Here is a 22812-nt window from a genome sequence, read left to right as displayed (position 1 = left end):
CTAGTGATGGAAATGACCACGTTCCCGCAAGGCACATCTCAATTACTTGTAGCTCTGCTGCAGCGTTAGACAGACTTCTCTCCCTTTTGCCACCAATTCTTGAGAAGAAAGAAAAAACACCAGAAAGTAACAGGAAATGAATGAATGCTGAATGTATTTCCTAATAATAATATTCATAGTGTCACTTAACAGCCAATTACATTATTAGGGCAAACACTCAATGCCTTTTAAATTAGTATTACTTTTTTGACTATATACAATGACATTACTAGACTTGAAAGCAAACCCAATGCTACGGAGCAATCAAGACAGCAAGAAAGCAATAAAATCATCACAACACACGCAAAGTGAACACAGCCTTATCGAGTCTCAAGCTTCAAACTAGCATTTAAACCGGTCTTTCTTGATTTTTGCAGGTAATTGGCATGGTCTGAACAGGCCTAGTTAGGCACTGAGAAGGACTGGCACTAACAACACAGCAAAAATAAACCTGCAGACCTACGGCACGTGTTGGAAAACACTGCCAAAGTTCAGACTTACATTTTATCTGACACTACCTGCTCTGCAAGTGAAATTAATAGGAACTTCTTCATAGAGATGGAAGATAAATAGCACATACACAGGCAGCTCCACTCCAGAGCCACATCTCACCCAGCTCCATGGATTTCCAAAGCTGTAGCACTGTGATGAATTTGATTGCTTATAGGGATCTCACATTGTGGAAATCAAAGATGTGTGAGACATCGGAATCACTGATGTGTACATACTGTGGATATACGCACATTCGGTGTGCATACATTCGCACTGTATGCACTGGTGGGTTAGTGAAAAAACAATCATAATTGATATGTTTAAAATAAAACATATGATTAAATGCTGCACCTCAGAGATTGGCTTCCCAAATAAATACAATTTCTGCATTAATAGCATAATGTGTCAGCCCATGGGCAGAAAACAGAACTCTGAAATATCCCGCATGGCACAGGACACTGGTAAGCAATGGCTTACCCAAGGCTGCTCAAAGCAGCAGGGCTGTATCATGTGGTCATTCCCTTTTTGCTTCCAGCCCTGCTGACCACTGAACCTGGCCAACTCACCCAACAACAAAGGCCTTCTGATGAGCAGGAACTGGGGCTGTCAGATAGAATCACGAGACATTTCCAAGACCTGGGCCTTCCCTTAATACTGGCATCCATCAGTGCACTTCTTTTATGTCTTTCTGTATAATGTGCATTAAATCAGCTAATTCTGTGCAATTTAAATTTTCGTAACCTTACCCTGTGTACTTCGCGCTTCCTATATGATGTATTTTTCATTTATCTGTCTGAATAGTGACACATTAATTATTTTATCATTGATTAGCTCTTGTACTTCAAGAATGCTTGCTATCACGTACGCTACTGAAAGGGTGAGCATGAATAATTTTACCCAACAGGGAAGAAAAAGAGGACCAATTTTCTTCCAGTATATTACTTGTCAGACAGAGAAATAGAACATAATTATGTTGTGACATTTCCAACAGCAAATATATTCTATTGTAAGCAATTAACAGTGGCTCCTTTGGCAGACTTCTGAAGATTACTCATATGGTATGCGAAGCTACAATAACATCTGAATAATAAATAGTGCTGCACTCCTTTAGCTGGATTTCATCATAGATGCATAGGTCAAACAGAGGAGAAAGAGAGGAACGGCAATCCTCACACAAGTGCAAACTCCAGCTCTTCTGGGATGGCCAGCAGTGGGGCTGGGCTGCCTTTCTGGCCGCAGTGCCTTCCAGAAGCTGCTGCTGATCAAGGGGGATTAGTGCAGATGGTTTAAGAAGAAAATCATGGAGCATTAATCCTCTAAACATTTCATAGTCAACATATCTTTAATACAATCCCTCTAATCCAATTAGGGCGCCTTGAAAATCATATCTTCAATTCCATGCTGTGTTGCGATCAGCGCTGCAGGCACATGGCTGCTCCCATGGCTGCTCAACCCCCCGCTTCTGCCATCAGCACAGCCCTGAGCCCCTGCCAATGCTGCAGCACACCATGCGCGTCCATCACCTGACAGTCCCTGGCTCACCAGATGGGTAACACATCTTAAATACCAAACTCCTTTTCATTCATAAAGACACAGAATTAAATACACAGGAGAAATGCATCATTTAAATTCCCTCTTCCACAACTGGACAGCAACTATTGAAATGCATTACCAGTAAGAGGACTGAGGTCCCAGCAGGTGGGTGGGCATGCTGCCCTTTTACCACTCATTCGCCTGAGCCAACAGGGTTTGCAACCAAGCAACAAGTTACTACCTCATCTATCTCAGCCAGGATGATGCTTTATGTTCTCATGAACATTATTTGGACTGGTTTCACAAGGATGTATGTATATTCACACTCATATTTAGGGACAAAAAACAGAGACAAAACGTGCAATATTGTCACTAAAGCAAAGGACTCATCATTCTATTGCTCTGTGCCATTAGTGTACCACCAGCAGAAGAAAATCTAATTGATGGCACAGGAAACTGTGCAACAAAACCAAACTGAAGTGTGTTTTTTTTTTTCTGTAGACATTTCAGTTTTGCTGTAAAAACGACAACAACAAAAGCCAACAACAACAATAAAATGAAATAGGCAGAAAAATGATATTTTTTTTTACTAAATAAGTTACTGTCTGCAGCTAAAAGAATCCAGGGAGAATTCATATGAGCAACGCATTCCTGCAATAACAGCATCATTTATAAACTGGAGCTCCAGATTTCCCACGGATCTTAACCAGGCTGCCATGCCTCGGGATGTCAAGGAGCTGCAACCCATAGAGGAGTCTGTTCTGCCCCAGAAAAAAAATGAGTACCTACCCAATGCTGAAAACTGCAATCTTAACACTGACCTCTTCTCTAAAGACAAAGATCACAATGGATATTATTATTCCCAAGATTACTTTGGCTCTGCACCTGCAGCTCCCACCTATGCCAGCACAGAGCCCAGTGCAGGAGTGAGAACCTTCAGGCACAACACGGCGGTGCAGCACACTGTGAGCAGGGCACAAGTCCAAGGAGTTACGTGCTCAAATCAGGGAAAGCATGTGCTGAAAAAAAGCTTTGAAGTTTTAGGTGTAATCCGAATAGCATCGGCTTCCAATACAATTCTTTCTTCCTGCCACCTGCTCTCCAATACACAGGCTGACTGACCAATCCTGCCACAAGGGGAGGCTGAAAAACAAAATACACCATGCTAAGATGTCATTCAGTCCCTGTTTGCTTAAAGTCTGGAGCTCCGAACTAAACAGTTCATTCACAACTTGGCTTTCATGGTAAAGCAGGACAGAAAAACCTTCAACTGGCAGCAAAGCTGCTAAGGAAAACTCATTTGGGAGATGAGAAAGTGTGAAACACAAGAAACAACTCACAGATTGGCATGCTTACGTAAAAGAAAAATCAATAGCAGGGAAAGCACAGGCTCTGGGCAGAGCACAACAGTGACAACCCCAGGCACATCACTGCCCCAGCTGCAGGTCTGTGCAGCCCAGGGCACCGAGCACAGCCTGCAGGTAACAGCAGCACATCTCCAGCAGCTGGGGGATGAGGAGGTGCAGGGGAAAAGTGACTGGGAGAAAATCCCAACAGTCTGTTGGGAAACTGGTTATGAGCCTCCCCATATGCCAGAGGGATCAGTAAGGAACCTAATGCTGACACCTCTGATGTAAAAAAGGGGAAAACACCCCAAAGACACCAGACCAGAGGGTATTGCCACAGGTATTGCCAAGTCTCCTATTACTGCTGCAGCTGTGGGCACCCACCCTTACACAGCTGTGGAGTTTGTTCTTCCTGTAGCTCAAAGACTACACACCAAAGAGATTCATCTGCTGAATGCATCTCAGCTCGTCCCCTGCTATGAAGCAGGAGTCACTCATTTGAAATCAATGGCGAATTGGCAGCATTAAATCAGTATCAAAAGAGAATCAGCACATCTGAGCTACATTCTGCTCAGCTGACTCATGTTTCAGCTCTGAACAATTCTTCATGTATATAAATGCAGATCAACTTTGAGCTTCCTTAACAACTCCCCATTTTAGCTAAAAGAACCAAACTCAACTGAGGGGCAATTTCTTTCAAATCTCACTTCTTCTCCATCACACGAAGTACCATCTCCTCCTCAATGCAAAACCAATTTCAGTTCGTGAAATCTCTGTAAACTTATTCAACACGTTACGACCAAATACTTGATGTTCAAGAGGAGAATGTTCTCAGAGCTGAAGAGATCTGAAAGAGGATGCTTGTCTGCTGGCAGCCTTTTTATTCCAACAAAATCACTCATATCCAAACGTCGACTGCTGTGCAAAGGGTTAATACACTGACGTAAAAATACTTTAAAATAACATCTACACCTGACACCACAATTACATTGCCTTAGTGCATAATCCCAAAGGAACAGAGACCTTTTGCCAAAGGTGGTTTGACTGTTAATATGAAACCCAACGTGTGCTCACTTTAATTACGTGTGCCTGCTGAGAACATATTACAGAGTCCAGAATGCTAATTCGTTGTCAGCATGACAGCAGGAACCAATATTAAATCTTGCACACCAATCTTTGCATGCACAAATTTTCCAGATTACCAATTACCGCACAAAACCAAGACATGCTGCAAGCACGGTAATCAGCATGGAAGTCAAATGGGAACCAAATACTGCAGAGTGCAGCTCAAACTGGAGCCAGCAGTGGGTGTAGGCGATCTCCAGACTGTGCCTCCTGCCTCTGTAACCTGGTGTGACTGTAATCCTGCTTACACTCAGCTCTGTGCTGACATCCATGGCCTTAATCCTCACCAGCACTGTGGTGATGTGGTGGAACTGATGTTCATGAACCTCGTTAGTTGAAGTATACACTTCAATTGCAAATTTTGCTTAGCAGGATGTAACAGCAGTTCATAGGGGACTTGGGGTGGACCTCTGTACTCTTCTCAAGTCTTCAGTCTCCTACATTTCAAAGAACCTGTGGAGCATTTGTGTTCTCCTCTCCTGGTTTCTGGCACCACACTTATGCTAGGAGCCAGTTGTACCTCCTAACTCACACCAGCATACCAGCAAGGCTTCTGTATCAGACACATTCAGATCTACTTTTAATTAATGGATATATTCATGCATCATTCAATATTTCGTAAGGAAAGTGCCTGGAGCATGAATGGAAGGGCCCCAGCGCTCACCAGTGAGCTAACCCTGGGGAGTCAAGACATAAATCCAGCTCTGAAGGCAGCAGAGACCCAGCCAACACTTCTAACTGCTTCTTTGCCTGCCTTTTTGTTGCCTTACTGATGCATAATTAATTAATAGCTACTGCGCCTTCCCAACAGAGCATTTTAAATAACAGTTAAATTTCTTTATGGATGATTATGAGTCATAAAAGTATGTCTGGATGTTCAAAGCAATAAACAAGCCCAGGTAGGGAGCCCAACCCGCTGAGGTAACTGTTCTTTCAAGCCCGAAGTTGTGGGGATACAAAATGCCTTCTGCACAGCACTGTGCCATTCCCAGTCTGGCTTTACCCAATTAATCTGTAAGAAATGTAAAATTTGCTGAATGGCAAACGCCATTCGAAAGGAACATGAACTGCTGAGGTTCAGTGCCTGACTGAAATGAGGCGGCATCAATTTAGACCAGCTCCAAGTTACCACTTTCAGTTCTCAACTAAGATAATGCAAATTGTCAAATCACAATTATTTCTACTCAAGATTTATGCAAGTGATGAAATATGTCTTCTCAGCTTCGAAACGTACTCAGGGATGATGGATGGTTTTTCTTTTTTGCCTGAATTCTGGACAAACTAGGATTCGAAGGTATTTTTAGTGCAACTTCATGCTACTGCAGACAGATAGCTTTACATTAAGTTGAAATAAATTCATACTGCTTTAAGATGCAAACACACTTGGACATCCCATTTCTCTGGATGATAGTATTTTCCATCTCCATGTCCAAACCCAAAAGGCTTTCTATTATTCAAAGAAAACTGCAGCACTGGTGTTCAACAATATGTCCTTCCTTAAGAAGGGAAAGGAACTTGCACTGCACGTTCAGTCTCCCTTACGTTTAGTTACCATCTGAACGAGGATTTCATTTCTTTTCCCAGTCTTATCCATCAAGGGACAAATCCAGGTGCCGTCCTGTGGTTTTGTTTCCAGCTCTCATAAGACCAAGTGCTTCCCCCCTCCAATGATCCTCTGCTTATTTTTACATTGGGTATGAATCCCTCGGAAGCAGCTCTGCGATGTGAGAAGGGCTCAGCATGTGCGGGCAGCCCAAGGAATCCATGTCGCCCAGCAGAACCAGGAGGAGCAGCCAGCAGTGCCCTGAGGGAACATGTGGGTCCCCCAGCAGCCCAGCCAGCCAGCCCCAGGCTGCTCACTGCTGAGAACATTATTAGTGAGCATCCAAAGCAAACAGCTTGCCTTCGTCTCCCCAGACAAACTACTGCCATACTCTTTTTCTTTCTAATATTTCTGTCTTCTAATTCTTCTGGCTTATTGCTCAATCCTTCTATGGGGATTCATAGCAAATACAGAGAATAATATCTTTCCTACTTTCAGATATTAAGATGGATCATTATTCCTCCTGACATGTTAGAAGATATTTATCAGTATGAGTTATGAGGCCTTTCTGACTGTGAAGATTTAAACATCGATTTAATGCCAACTTAAAGACTCCTAAAAGTGTTGGAGATTGCATTAGATAAATAATTTAACAATAAAAGGTATATCAAGGCAGACATTATTGCAACCTTCTGCCAATCAATCACCATTTTCCATGTTTATCCAATTTCCATCTCAAGGATCTGTACATCAAATTGCCCAGACATATAGGACACAACTGAAATAACTTCATCATTGAATGAAATTGCATGGCCATTAAAATTCTCTAAAATCAAGATAGCTGACATTATGTTAAATATTGGCTTCGGTTCCGTAGGGTAATAAATTCTGACCTAAATCCAATCTTTCATGGATAGCTGATTCAAAATGAAAAATTACTGTTTAGTCATTTTACCTAAGGAAAATTTCTATGGAAACCAAACACAGCCCGGGGCGGTCTCTGAAATATATGATAATTAAAAACACAACTCCCATCCTAGGCATCCTGAAACAAAGTGAATGGATTTGTTTTGGTGCACAAAACTCAGATGTGTTAATAGCTACCAAATTGAGACGTTGTGGCTCTCCCTGGTCTCTGATGCAGAAGCAATCAATCAACGTATGGCACAGCTCACACACCTTACAGCCAGCAGGAAGCCCCTAAAGCTCCTGCAACAGGGCAAAAGTGCTGGGCTGGGCAGATAAAAGCAGAGAAGTAATGCAGCAGAATTCTGCTCTGATCTCACATTTGGGCATTGCTGTGGACTCAGAAAAAAAAAAAACATTATTCTGTATATTCTGTAGCTATACTACTAACACACTTTGCTTTCAATATTTCATGGGAATCTTTGGTCTGTCTTCATCTCCTGGCAGGAAACAGTAGAATTACGCAAAAAAACACCTCAGCTCCACATAGTCTGCCTCTGCTGTGGCTTGGCAAACCCAGCATGTGCTACACGGAAGTCTTGTTATTCCCAATTAATCTCAGCAGCTGCCTCAGCTCTCATTAGCTGTTTGCTTATGCTGGCTGGCAAGGTGGGCAACTGAGCCAGGCTTGGCTGTCCTTCCCAGCTCTCCCTTTTGTAAGGGAGTAATCCTTACCATGCTCTCAAGTAAGAGATCAAAGATGACTCCTCCTGAAACATAGGGAATGACTTTGGTCCAGATCTTCAAAGATGTTCAAAGACTTACAGAAGTGCAATTAATGAGAAATTATTTTGAATTATTTCAGAGCATCTACACCCAGATCCCATGCAAAAGAAAAAAATACAAACAGGTAACACATGCATTGCAAGAAATTCTTCTTTTAAACTTCATTTTTCCTGCCTACCATTCAGTGAATTACCCAGAATGAATCACAGCTCACAAATAGATGGAGAACATGGAAACGTTCAGTTCTGTTTAGTCATGTTACTGTCAAGCTCACCAATATTATGCAGCACAGTAATACACAACATACACAGAACATTTCAGTCTAAAAGCAGTTGAAAATACTCTGCTGCACAGTAGTAGCTACTGGCTGGCTGGAAGCCTTGATTTCCAATTAAAAGCACAGATGAGTAAGCAGCAAGAGCAGTGCTTCAGCTGCAATTTACAACAGAAGGGTGCATTCTCACTGGCAAAGTGTTTCTCTGGTGTTCTGATGAGTTACACAAATGAATCAAGACTTCAACAAAACACTTTGCCCTCAGTTTGGGCAAGCAAGTGTCCAGAAAACAGAAGCAATCACCTTGCAGCAATGAGGATGATACAAGCAATTACAGTTAGAATTAGCTACTGGCAGACCTGTCTGGCTCAGCAGTGGTTTCCCATGAGCTCCCACCATCCTTACAGTGACATCCACTGGAGGGATGGAGATAGGAGAGCACCCACCACAAGAACTGGTTGTTAGAATCTGGCTCTGGTGAGCGCTGGGAGAGGGAACCAAGAAATTCCTCTGCCTCCTTGGAGGCTGGTGAGAAAACCAGAGAAGGAAAACAATGGAATTCTGGCATGGACTTTTCAATAGGGCCAGGACTTGAAAACCAAGATCTCGATACGAACAGTTTGTGAGTAAGACTGGAAATAGAACACGTTAGAGTTGCACGTGCATTAAAGCAGATACTGGGAGTTGGGAGCACTACTCTTCCTTACGTAGGTGCCAATCAGGAATGACTTCTTAGACACAACTGGATGATAAATCAGTGACTTATCATGGATATTAAAGCAGAGAATCAGGGCTATTCACATCTAACAAGCTCCTGAACACCCAGAGACAAGCATTTATCTGGAAGACTAAACACACACAGAGCAATTTCAAAATCTTATCCGAGGCTGCACTCCTACAGTCTCTTGTCATTCATTTTTTCTATACCAGTCTTGATTACTCAGGGAGAAAAAAGACTGATGTTTTAAAACTACCTTCCGTGTAAGAAATACTTGCACAGAAACAACTAAATCGTGGTTTTCTTAAAATAGCATTAATGTCCTACAAGATTGGCTTCATGCCTAGTCTGCTGGCATTTTAATTCAGGGTAGATCCCTTCAGCAACTCCTCCTCGTTCCCAAGGAAAAACACTACAAAACAGCCTGTGGTCTCATAAGGCCCAGTGACTCCCTAAATATATCAAATACGTGTACTCGTCTGAAAAGGTGCCTGAAGCAGGGTATATTCCCTCTAACTGCATATCAAATCCTGGAGCAAACTCTGTGAACAGTCAAGGCATCTATTTCAAGCAGCCACAAGGCAGGAAAATTCTCTGGGCCAGCTCAGAGGAGGAAATTAAATGTAAAGGCTTTTCCCTCTGATTATTTTAGAAGCAATGCAGACTATGCCTCTGTCTTCAAACCGAACAGTGGCTGCCTTGAGCTGCAGCTAACATGGGATTGCTGCGACACAGCAGTCCCCTCTCCTCAATGCAACAGCTCATCAGATGGAGGTTCCTGTGAAAACCAGTATTCCTTTCCAATACTTAGAGACATACAGTTTAGAAATGCAGAGCTGAATCAGTAGCGAGTCAGCCCCAGCAATCTCCTACCCTTCATGACAATGTAGACACAACACTGAAAGCAAACCTGAAAGTTACTGTTGCCCATTAACATTTAATGCATACCAGTGACACACAGTTTTGTTACGGCTGCAAAATCAGTTTAGGGAAGAACTAACATTAACGCTGCTCACACAACCTTAATTTAAACTGGATTCAGTCCTACCGAGCTTCATACCACACAGCTTCCTGCTCAGCACTGAACAGGAGAACTTAGATGCAATGCTTTCACTTAAACATTTATCCACTGAATCACTGCAATGATTCCACATTGGAAGCCTAACAGCTATTTTACATGAAAAACTGCTGGCATGGCTTGAATTTTCCTACCACAAAACACTTTTAAAACATATTTTCTGATTTTCGATATTTTTCATTTTAAACCCTACCAGCTCCCACCACCAACCTCCTTTTGCTTCAATCATACCCATCTCATCCCCAGTGCTCCAACTATGCACACTGCAGGAGCATCGGCCCCTGCTCAAGCACTTTCCTTTCATTACTTTCATCATTCATTACTACACACGCAGTAATCTTAATCCAAGTGCTCACTAAGCCCCTGCTGCCCACTTGGCCATTAGCTGCTCCCACACCTGCCCCGCTGCCCCTCTAATGTTCCCTAAACTGACAGCATTTTCCAGAACAGTGATTTGGTGACAACTAGGGCTGCTGGGTTGTGAATTTTTCAGCCTTCCTGCCCTTTGTTTCTTGTGCTGTGCAGTGCTCTCAGCGCTTCCTTAAGATGCCACTTGCCAATACTTGTCTGCCATCAAGTTTGCTGCCCTGTTCATTTCCCTTACAAGATGTGCACATACTTTCCATCTACAATGATGTCCAGTTTCTGAGGATAAACCATTAATTTGGTGCCCTTCCCCAGGAACTTCTCTTCCATGAGCAAAGAGAAGAGTTTGGGCAGCTTTTGCATCAAGACAGCATCGCCCTTCTGTTCCAGTGACCAAGTGCTCTAGGCACACAATAAAAACACAGCCTTTCCATCTGATCCCTGACTGAAAATCCAGTCCATTGGCAGCAGCTTAGCAGCACTTTGGGTCCCAACACATACACGTACTTGTGGCACATAGGCTATTCTTTGGTCTCCATCCATACAATGAGGTAGGGTCCATTTTCAGCCAAAACAACTAAGTGTCTTTCCATTACTCAGCCATATTCTAATTTTATCTGTCAAAACATGCACACGTGGCAATAAAAAAGTCAACCCAAGAATCACTACCACTGTGCATTACTACTGAAACCTTTTTTTCCCCCTCTTTACAGCGCCACAGCTTCACTCATTTCAGTATTGCTGGCTCTGCTTCACACGTAGCTGAGGGCACACAGGAGGCACACCACATTTCAGAAGCTCACTTCACCTAAAACTCAAGCACTGAATCTTGAAACTGCTTTTTATAATGAAAGAAGTGCTGGAACACAGTTTCCAGAAGAGAACACAATCTCTCTACATGGTGCAATTACAACTTGGTGTTCTGCAGAATAACAGCACATGGCTTAAATGCTATTAATTGTAAGCAGTTTTGTTCCACAGGATGTTGTTCGCTGATAACTACTCAATTAGTGTTATTTTGCAATTAGTCTACTCACAGTAAATTTATTGCAACCAGAGTCATCTATGGTGCAGCAAATTAAAATGCTGTCTGGGCTGTATGTGCAGTGGCTCTTATATGCTTCTTAAACCGTGCGTAGCTCATCACAGTTATTTTGTCACACTGACAGATTAGAGGTGCAAGAAAGCAGCAGCCACTGTCACTGGCAAGCCTGAAACCAGGAGAAAAAGATAAATTTGGGGTCCAGTCACCCTTAGATCAAACCCAGTCAGTACATAAATGCAATGCCAAAATAGTGAGAGCTAAACAAAGGTATGCATTTACATGTCACTGTGTGCTTACCCATGCATATACAGAGGGTGAAATTTAATATTTGCTTAGTTAAAGCTCCCATTCTTCTAAAATTATACAGAGGATTCTCCCATTTCCATGCTTTGAAGAACTGCTCTGCTCCACCTTGTGAGTATTTGGCATCTGTGAGGCTTATCCCCTCTCTTCCTGCAAATCAACCTCCTTCTGCAGAGTGCTTTGAAGTGTTCAGCCACACACACTGCAGGCATAAAGACTGTCACTACCTGTGCATATTATACAGTAAACAGAGCACCAGAGCCCTCTTCTCATGGCTTGAAAACAGAAAGAAGGCGGTGTTTTCTAACATGAAATGGAGCATTCTCCTCAGGAGCACGTGAGAAATGCCAATCTCCTGCCTCAGTGTGCCAGAGCAGTATCATCACTAAGAGACTCAAAGGAAAGCAGTCTGATCTGCAAAGAACTTTTTCAGTGCTGATGAATTATGTGGAAACAGAGTAGCTTGATTACTTTTCTACTTTATTTATGAGTTGGGTTTACACAATAGGGATGAACGTAGCAGAAAACTGCTAAGACAACAGTAGAGACAACGGGAAATAAATTGGGCTCACCTGAGGCAGCTTTCCTGGGGACTTTTTTGCCAGAACTACATCTTAGAAACCACCTCTCAAAGAAACTGTTACTTATTTTTGGTCTATCCAAAGCCACAGATCTGGGTCAAGCATAAACCCAGATGGATAATAAACAATAAGGATTAGGCCAGAGATAGAGCAGCCTGTAGAAGCTGGCACCCAGGAGGGCTGATGCAGAAACCACTCAGCACCACAACTGATGACTCACAGACCCAGTACCAAGCACTAAGGAGAACTGTGCATCCAGCTAACTTGCATGCCAAGGGACTCAGAGCTGTCATGATTCACATCGAAGCCGAAAGCACAGAATTCAGGGACTGATGCAGCCAGCAGGCCCAAAGTTGGGCTACTTTAACTGCAGAAGGAAGATAAGCAAGGAAAAGTCCCGGCTTGAGTATACACACCTCTCTTTGGAGTAGTGCAATTGTAATTGTACTGCTGCTCAAATTTTTAGTCACATAGGATCACCATGGCCATCCTAAACTGCATCCTTCCCATGGGAATAAAGGACGCTGTTGGGAAATAATGTGGCACGCATCACTTATGCTTTGCCAAAGGGGTTTAAGATCAGATTCTATGAAAGCCAAGAATTCACATTTCAACTTCCAATTTTTATCAGTGTATCTGACCTAGAGGAGGGCCATGGACAAGGAAGGAGACAGCTTTGCTGAGCAGAACTGAGTCCAGCTCATCTGGGGAGTCAGTGCCTGCATGGCAGGAGACCAGGCTGGAGATGGGCCCAGCAAGGAAGCAGAAAGCCCTGCTGTCTGCAGGCTACTGGTCTTCACACCACATCTGAAAAGAACTGAACTCCCCATGGGATGGGATGGCATCAGACTTCTTTTCCGCCCTTACCTTCACTGACTGTATTTCCCCTCAAAACACACCTCTACCAGCTCCAAACACTCCCTTCAAAGCAAAGTGACTTACAAGCTGCCTGCTGCCCTGGTCTTAGCTTTGACTACTGGCATCAACACTGAAGATGGTTATATTCTTTTTTTTTTTTTTTTTTTTGCCTATTGCCATTGGAAATACAGTATTTGAAAGAAAAATATGAGCCTCTAAGATTCTGTTCCTGCTGATAACGATTCAAGTGAATGTACAACTGAACATTTATGACATCCAGCTGGATGGAGTCATGTCCATGATTGATAGCAACGCTGAACAACTTTGTGGCTTTGATCAACCAAGACAGGATCCAACGGGATTAAATGTTGGATGACATCTCAATGGAAACTATAGCACTGGGAACACATTTATACATAGAGATAATGGATGAATGTGCTTCTACAACGCATAAATATTTAAACTTTGCAGCTCTGCTGAAAATGGACAGGAAATCTTTTTTCAAACCAAACTGAAAGGGATAGTGCTTGCATGCTAAAAATAAAGACTAACAAGTGCCGGGATGTCTGACTTTTGCTGACAAACAGCACACAGCTTTCTTGATGCATAAACTGGCAAAATGTCTATATACAAACGTCCCCCCTACCAGCCATCTTGACAACAGTTCCCAAATGTTCCCAAAGTTGATGTCCAGCGTTTCGTAAACATCTCCTAATGAAGCTCAATGCTTTTTAGGCATATCTGGAACTGATGACACCTTTGACCAAGGATGTGGCTAGCAGCAGCAGCATGTTCTGCACAGGGCAAGAAAGGTTTGAGACCACAAAACAGAACTCAATCTATGGATCTTTAACAGGGCTGTAAAATTTAACAAAGCAACCAAGTTGTATCATAATAGAATGGCTGAACTGGAACAAGTCCTTAGGAGTACTCTAACACCTACTGATAAGCACTGCACACCTTCAATTCGGGGGTTCCTACAAGTCTAACTTATTAGCCCTGTATTTGGATGTTTCAGAAGTCACTGCTAAGCTTGGATCTCTTCCATAGCTCTGAGATCCCAGCCTGCCTGAGCGCTGACGCCACCTGCATAAGCACTTCATGTCCCACTCAAATATGCTGCTGCTGCTTTATCACTTCCCCATATCAGAGCTCCCAAATCTGTTCCAGAGCAACCCTACATGCAACACAGGACATACAGACTTCTCTGCCAATGAAATCCGGCTGTTGAAGCAGTAAACTTCAGCTGTCAGCATGGGCAGCAGGAAATAACCCCGAGGCAAAGAAAAGTCAACATTTTCCATAAAGATCCATCTGGCTAAGTTAATACTTTCCCAAATTATTCTTCTTAAACAGGACTCACTGTCTAAAATAAAAATCTGAATGAAACTTAATCACTGTTAACCCAAAAAACTGCACCCACCCACATTCTTTTTACACTTAATATTTTAATGTGTCATAACCCCATAACTCATGAACTGCTAATAAATTAATGTGTATTTTAAAATAAAAGCATATTGGACAATGACTCCATTTCACTGTGCCTTTGGAGGGGAAAAGAGTTTGACAACCAAATACAGCCAAGAACACCAAGATCCTCCTTCTTTTCTCCTCCATCCCACACTAAGTCTACCCAATCACAACCACTGCTCTGAGATGGCGCGTTAAGCAGGTAAGCTGTCAGGCTTAGAAGATGTAAGTAAATATTCCTCATGAAATAAACTAAACATTCTTTTAAAACGAGCACTTTACTATGGTAGAAGTTTACAGCTGAGTAAATGGCATCTCATGAAGCGTTCTTACCGAAAGGCAGAAATGGGCTAGTGAAATATGCAAAGCAAAACCAAGCCGAGAGACACCTGATGTATCTGACTGCACACAGGAACCACAAGCAACAAATCAAAGCCTGACTTAGGCAACAGTTGGCACCTGGCTCTCTACAGTAGCAGTTTTGGAAATTACTTTAGCTAATTAAACATCACTAAAAACAGAAGCGAGTCACAGAATTGCTTTTTTTTTTTTTTTAATGCTTAAAAAAATAGTTACGTTTCTTACAGTTATCTATTAGTGAAACGTTTAATGGCTCTGGTTCTTAGCTAGAATTCCACTGCAGAAAAGCAGGCAACTCAGTAACAAGATGTGCACCTCAACTGTGCTTTTCTGCATCTGTAGATGAAGCAGATAAATTCTCATATCACATGGCACAATAAAAATCTGGGGGAAGTGAAAAGAAATTCAGCATGAATCTACCAAGGATCCTGTGATACCCATAGAACTCCATCCTCAGATTATCCCTAGCTTTCACAGACTAGAGAATTACATCACGTTTCTACAGCAAAGCCCGTTTCTTGTCATTAGGAATCCATTTCAATCATATCAAATCTTACCCCCAAGATACTGCTTTATTTCTCCTTCACCGCCTCCCAACTTACCCTCCAGCGTACAGAAACGTGTCACCTTCTCCGGCATCAGCTTTTCATGCTTGTGCTGACAGTACACATCCGCGATCTCCTGTCGACACTGCTTAGTCTTGGCCCGGGACATGGCTGAGATGGCCTCTTTGCCCGTTACCTCACACTTGGGGGGCTGCTCGTACCTCAGTTCAGGAGAGCTGTCTGCAGTTCTTTTCAGAGGCTGCTGTCTGGGAGATGTGTACATGTCCTTCAGGTTGCTGTCGCTGCTGTTCTTTCCAGGCTTATCGTTCAACTGTACCACCTCGTTGGAGCTCTTCCCCAAAAGCGAGTTCTCCTTTACCTTCTCCTCTTCCAGTTTCTTTCTCAAATGCTCCTTTTGCTTGCTAAGGGGTTTTTTCACCAGCTCAGACTGGTGTTTTTGCCTCTGAGTCCTGGGAGCAAAGTTACTGTTATCAATATTTTCAAAGTCCTTGGGGACTGAATTCTCGTTATTGCTGTCTGTTCGTGTTTTCTCTTTTGGTCGGTGGGAAAAATAGCCATCCTATAAATAGGGAGAGAAATTACACTTTTCTTACTACAATACTCACGTTCCATGCATCACAAGCATTTCATACATGAAAATAACAACAAATTATAATTCAGCCTACTGGAAAATGCCACATTAGGGTTCATGACAGAAAGGTTAGGCTGAGGAAGTCACCTGAGCTGCTGACATCAGTGCAGGCAACCACATCCCACACTGCCCTTCATTTCTGAGCTGGGTCTGACTCCATCTGAGATGGAGCAGGGGGTTTATACAAGGCTTGTGAGCAGCTGTTGACTGGAAAAGACTTTATCCTGACACCATTAAAATCAATGGGAAAGCTTTCCAGAAAGGCCCACCAGTCCCCACCAAAGCATCCCCCATACCCACACCAGGATGAACATCCTGTCCATAAGGACTGTAATGTTCAAAACACACTATATGAAGGAAAGGAAATGGACATGGTGCAACGTTTGTCTGCTGCAGAATAACGCCGGCCTTCTTGATTTCCACCTTCCACCTGTTACCATGGAAACTCAGCCCAGCACTAACTGCAATCGCAGTCAGGGAGGTGCAAAGATGGAGCCATGCTCCTTGCAGTGGTGCCTAGTGCCAGGAGCAGAGGCACTGGGCACCACCCAGAGCACAGGAGTTCTCTCTGCCCATCACACAGCACTGTGAGGTGCCCAGAGGCTGTGGGGTTTGCTCCTTGCAGATGTTCAGAAGCCACCTGGATGTGGGCCTGAGCAAGGGACTATGGAGCAACATCCCTCAAAGACTAGGCATGAGAAAGGCACGCACACTGTAAGGCTGCAGAACTGCTAACAGCAGAAAAGGGGGGGTGGGACAGCACAGCGTTGTGGGCACCACATCCTCTAGACACAGCGGAGGCTGAGGATGGCCTTGGCTGGAAGTGTCCTTCACCAGCACTTCTAAGCCTTTGTCACTCTTTATGCTGTCTTGAGCTGCTCATATTCTCATGGGGATCAGAAAGGCATGAAAGAAATCCTCAGCAAAAGGGCAGAATTAATTTTGAGAATGTACAAAGAAGAGCAGAACATCTGAGTTCTCCCAAACACTGATGAGAGCTGGCTACGTGGCTCCCTTCAGACCTCCGCAAACCTCTCCTGACTGGCACGCAATTGACACACTGAATGAATACATTCACAAGAGAAAGTCTGTAAGACAGAAAAGAAAAAGGAGGACAATCCCAGGGATCCCAGGGACATCAGAGAGCATGGCAATCTGTTTGAGAAAAGACAGAGAAGGCCAGAACGAGAGGCACCTGTATGTGTAAATGAATAGGAAATGGGAACCTCTGCTCCAGCCGCAGAAGCTGCCCTCAGGCTAACAGGTAGCACTTTTAGACTCATGGAACAGGCAGTATCTCCACTTATTATAGTGCTCAACAGCATACAAAAGCAAGGGGAATAGTTACTAAAACATTTGATGACCAGATAATAAATATTGATATTCTTCTTTTTCTGCTCAGCATTCTTTCCACTCCTGTTAGACTAAGCAGCCAGAAAGCAGGGCTTCCCAAATCACAGCAGTGGCTAACGATGACTGATGGGAGCCATCCTTAGCACCTACCAACCACATCTCACATCCCAAACATTTCACCAGCACTAGCTAATTGTTTCTCCCACCTCTTCTGCAAAGGGCTCTTTCACAGTCAGATTTCAGTGACGAAAGAGGTTGTGATAATGACTTGTCCAAGGTCATGCAGCAAGCTGGTATTGCTTTGACCTCTGCAGCTCAGCAACGAGAAATGTTTGAACAGTTCATTCATTAGAAGATCAGATTTTGTGAGTGACCAAAGCAATTCCCTTCCACGAATATCTCTCATTTTTAAGAGTAGAAAGCACACAAACTCATTTTTTCTTTCTAGTTTTTACATAAAGGAGTAAGATTTTTATAATTCATATCTCAGTGAAGGAACATAACAAAAAATCCCATCAAAAACAGTTTCAAGGCAGGAGTTGTTCCTACGAACAATCAAACAAAGAATTCCTCTATTTACAGAGCCCTGCTCCTTTTACTTATCCTGCATCTCCAATGTATCTTCAAAATAAATAAATAAATAAAAATGAAAGACTCCTGACCCCAGCAGCAAACTGCAAACAGATCAAGACAAATACGACTGTGTACCCAAAACATCTCTTCCAAGATGCTGCTGCTCTGAGTAATGGCCCAATGCTTCAAATGTTTGATGGCCGACAAGTTCCCTTTCTTGTTCAGCCAACTTCTGAACCTCAGGTTGGTGATGCCAGTAGCACACTTTGACTTGCTTTATCTTAATGCACTGATAGAAACATCTTGCATTTGTATACATAAAACAGATCTAATAACTTAACTGCTCTGCAGACACACTTCCTCTAAGCTGCTGCTGGATATCACCTTTCCATCCCACTCTACGCTCCAGTTACATATGTGGAATATGAAGGAAAATATGAAAGAGCAAATGAGAACTGTCCCACAACCAGCACACTGATAAATAAGAGGAGAGCAGAATTCCACTATTTTTTGCCTTTTTTTCCCCCCCAGTAATTCTTCTAATGCCCACAGTAAGAAATTGGTGTGAATGCTCTGCCCTCAGCCCCTACCTGATGATGCCCCATTCAGACCCCTCCATAGCACAGTTAAGCCTTGACGGATGAGGTGTGGGGCCCCTCCTCTTACAAACAGCATCTGACATGATAGGAGAGTGGTAGAAAGCTGTGATGAAACCTCAGGAGAAAAAAGCAAAGTAAACAGAGATTTTACTGGCATAAGGTTCACCTCTTCAAACTCTTCTCTCCCTTCAAGTGCTTTGCTCCCCTCTGGGAAATGCCTTTCCGTGTGTACACGCTGGAATTTGAGAAGACAAATGTATCACAAGCGCTTCAAAGGCAGACACAAAACTAAGCTGGGCTTTAATCGCTGCCTGCCTGGGGGCACGGAGAAGACCACAAAAGCTCTGCAGAAACAGCATCTGGGAGGAGCGAGGGCTAAAAATACAGCCCAACTGCAGAACAGCTGTGCCAACCAGGAGGCGTGTATGTACATCAGTGCATACAGAACAAAAACGAACAGAGTACTGAACAACTGCTACAGCTGGACACGGTCCGATTGCAGACTCACGTGAGCCCGGTGCTCCCACACCTGCTGATGCAAACACAGAACACCAACAAGCCCAAAATCCCCATTCACCTCTTAACAACTCATTTCTTTCTCAACAACTTTCACCAATCACGCACAGTGTAATGGTTTCAAGGCAGGACCCGCACATGTCAGCAGGACAAGCTTTGCAGGGAGAGGACATGAAGCTCAGCACTTTAAAGCTCATGACAGCAGCAGCTGCTGACAATAAACTGCATTCATCAGCAAAGTTTGAAAGTACAGACAAAAGCAGCACATGTGGGCTTAGGCAGGCTACAGGAAAATGGATTTCTCTTGCTCTGTAATACTTATTTTACTATGCAGGATTCACTGCAGACTTTGTGCCATGGATGTCTAACATGTTCAAGTCAGGACAAAGAAATCCTGGAGAAAGATCACAGTGAAACCACACACTGCCAGTTCCGGCAGTGCTTTACAATCTGTATCAGAGTGTTTGCTGTTTGGAAGGCATCCTTCCCAGCTCTGACCCATACTTCCATTACAGCCCCTGTCTGACTTTGGCTGCGCTTCTCCTACAGCCTGGGAACCACACTGGGGACAAACCATAAACCTGCATTTGCACATCCTTTTTGTGCAGTGTCTGTAGCTCAGCTGACAAATATACAGCTCCTGCTGCCATTCTGTTTCTGCAGAGAGGTGCCAATCAGGTCAAAATACTTTTTTTTTTTCCCACATTTTAAATGCCAGCTCTGTCTACAGCCTTCATAAAGAAAGAAACCTTTGGTTTCTTTAGCACCTTGCATCGCTTTGAAAGCACTGCATTTCAAAGCTCAGGTGTGACACTGTCATGTCTATCATCAAACAGCCCAAGAGAAGGATTTCCACAAACACAATTTTTAGGTCCTAGCCATATCTGATCCTCAGTAGGTCAGGGAGAGGTGAAGTGCCATGCACAGAAGTCCTACAGATGCTACACAGATGGAGGGACCATATACAAGCAAGCCCTGAATTGAAGTGCTCATAGTCTTTCCCTGACACGACTTATTTCCTCTCCAAGTACAAAGCCCTGGGCCTGCTGGGCTGACAAGCACGTATCTATCACAGCTCCATCCCACACAAAGCTGGCATCGTTCCACAACGTAACACAGACATCAGGATGTGCAGCACGCAGCCGCTGGGCAGTGCCTCAGGGGGTACAGGACCATCTATTCAGCCAGTCCTGAGACCAGGAAGGATTTAAACAGCACTACATGAGAAGATAATTAAAACAAGTCTCCTCTTTGTTCAACATTAATTACAGCTCTGTGACATCTTATTTTGTAATGCTAGTTAATTACTCAATAATGATACCTTCCAACTGCCAAGGAAGTCAGCGGATGGCATCCCTACAAGGGCTACTCCTGGAGCACAGCCCTACTCCCATGCTCTGACCTTGGCACACTCAAGGGCTGTTTTTAAGTCAAACCACAGAGAATCACAGAATGGTTTGGGTTGGAAAGGGCCTCAAAGACCAGAATTCTGCAAGAATCCATGGGAAAAAATGAAAAAAAATCTACCAAAACATCATCTCCATCACTGCAGAATAAATCAGTGTGTTTGTCTGGAGTCGGCCCAACTCATCTGCCAGTCGCATACCAAAGGATGGTCGCCATCACAATGGTAGCAAATAGAAATGTATTTATTTATTTCTAACAAAAAAGTCATTGCAAAGGATTTCTAAGGCTGAGCATAACACAAAGTACCACCATTGGAGCTGCGCTGATGATTGCAGCACCCTGCAGATATCTTGTTGCTCTGTCAGAATGAACATGAAATTAAGGGCTTCCGTCGAGGACGTGGCTGATGGGCCACGAGACCTTGAAAAATGAGTGCTTCTGGCAGGTTTGGACAGGAGCACAGCCAGAGAGCAGATGGAGAAGCGACAGCAGATGTTAAAGCAGTTAGCTTTGTCCATATGCTTTTCCATTTTGCTGTAATAAGTACATTGTACTTTAAGCGTCAGAGGCTGAAGACTTGTGAGAATCATTCTGTGAGCAATGTATGAACCGACTTCGTGCCTGACATTAAAGAGAGAGGTATAAAGGGTGGAAACAAATCTATTGATTTTGAACTTGAAAGCTGGTTGAGATGAAAGATGTAACGGCATCAAATACAGTCCACTAGTACATACAAAGATCATGAGAAGAAGTGATCACTTGGATTTAAAGGGGAATTCTGAGACTTGAAAAAGCACCAGTCCTTCAGGAGACAGCACTAACAAACACCATCACAAAGATATAGGTTGCTCTAAAAGTAACGCCTCCTGCCTATTTCCAAGGGAACTGCAACAGAAAGCACAATAACACTATGTAGTAAGAGAAAACTCACAGCTACAAAGCTCTATTTTTCAACATAGACCCCAACAGCGGCTGTGCATTTTTGCCAGTGATGAACAAGAGATCCATGCCATGGTCATACAAAAATCTGCACCAGCAAAGGTGACCCACTGCCCCCACTCCCTGTGCTACATCCACTGCTGGGTCTCCATCAATGTTCAGCAAGCAAGAATATCAACAGGTGCCATTTTTGCTGCATGGAGGAATTCAGTTCCACCCCTTTGCTTCATCCACATTCCCATATCAGACACCACTGTGTCAGAGTGCCCCTCTGCTGCCATCTGTCACGGGGCAACAACACGTAAGGGGATGTTGGATGATCAACCTCTGTTGCCAGCCCACCAACAGCCACCTCCGACATCATGGACCAACTTAATAAAACAAGATACATTATTTTCAGAGCAGCTCTTGTAGAAGCCTCAAAACTTCAGCTGCTTTCCTTGGAACAGTTTTCCTGTTTCTTTTTGCTAGCTCATGCCTGACTTTGAGTGATTTGGATCATGTAATAATACCACAGAGCACCCCTCAAGAGATGGAACCGATTTTCACATTTCCTGCAGCTCAGTGCAGTGCCTAAATGAGCAGCTCTTTTGCATTAGCAGTAATTTCAAATGTTCATCTGGCTATTAGAGTCTGGGATAAAACTACAGGGAACTGCAAAAGCAAATATCTGCCGTATTTTAAGAACTAACAACCTTCTTTTCTGCTATCTCAAGCTCTTCAGGAAAATCTGTTCTTATGTAGGACTGGAAGATACCTGAGACTATTTTACTCAGTCTGTAACTGAACCTGCTTTACAACCAGGAGCTGCCCCCAGCTTGCAAGCGCTATTTCCTTCCATGCAATGCCCAACCCCACGCTCAGGCAGCTCACAGTGAGGGTGCTGGTGGAGCAGCCACCCTCCAACACTGACAGCATTTTCAATCTCCTGGCCTCACTTCAACTCGACCCCATCTCTGTACAGAGCTCAGCACAAGAGATGATGAAGGACTGACCTGAAGTGCAAAATGCAGTTTCTGAGGAAGCTCAGGAAAACCCTGGAGGTTTGCTTGTCCTTTTTCTCTCTTTTAGTTATTTTTTTTTTTGCCCACAGCTCCTTCCCAAGGGAAGGCGGATGGTACGATCCTCCCAACAAACACAAAGGAGCTTCATGCCCAGACATGAAGGAGCCTACATGAAGTCATCACTTTCTCAAAGGAAAGGTGATTTAAGTGACTTTTTGTATTAATGCCCGTTATCTCCTGTGCTCCTTGAAAAGGACCTTTCAAGCAACATTTGAAATATACTGCAGCTTCATAGAGCAAAAGAAGCAATCACAACTCATACCCCATAGATGTGTGGAAGAAGGGCTCTGGCGAGAGCAAATCACAGCACTGGGCCCTGATAGGGTGGGGTGGGCCAGGTA

The 22812-nt window shown here is 43.5% G+C and overlaps 1 protein-coding gene across 2 annotated transcripts in view; it reads right to left on the bottom strand.

Annotated features, from left to right (window-relative positions):
- Positions 1 to 22812, bottom strand: part of XYLT1 (xylosyltransferase 1) — a 138654-nt gene that overhangs the window by 61865 nt on the left and 53977 nt on the right. For both annotated transcript variants that reach the window (XM_015876852.3, XM_015876853.3), the window contains exon 2: positions 15426 to 15948. In XM_015876852.3, coding sequence (XP_015732338.1) covers positions 15426 to 15948 — 523 coding nt within the window. The remainder of the gene's footprint in view (positions 1 to 15425; positions 15949 to 22812) is intronic.

The sequence above is a fragment of the Coturnix japonica genome, chromosome 13 (assembly GCF_054131305.1).
Source record: "Coturnix japonica strain WE chromosome 13, WE-NBRP24, whole genome shotgun sequence".
Lineage (NCBI taxonomy): Eukaryota > Metazoa > Chordata > Aves > Galliformes > Phasianidae > Coturnix > Coturnix japonica.
Note: the sequence above shows the minus strand (reverse complement) of the source record. Positions and strands in the feature narration are given on the sequence as shown.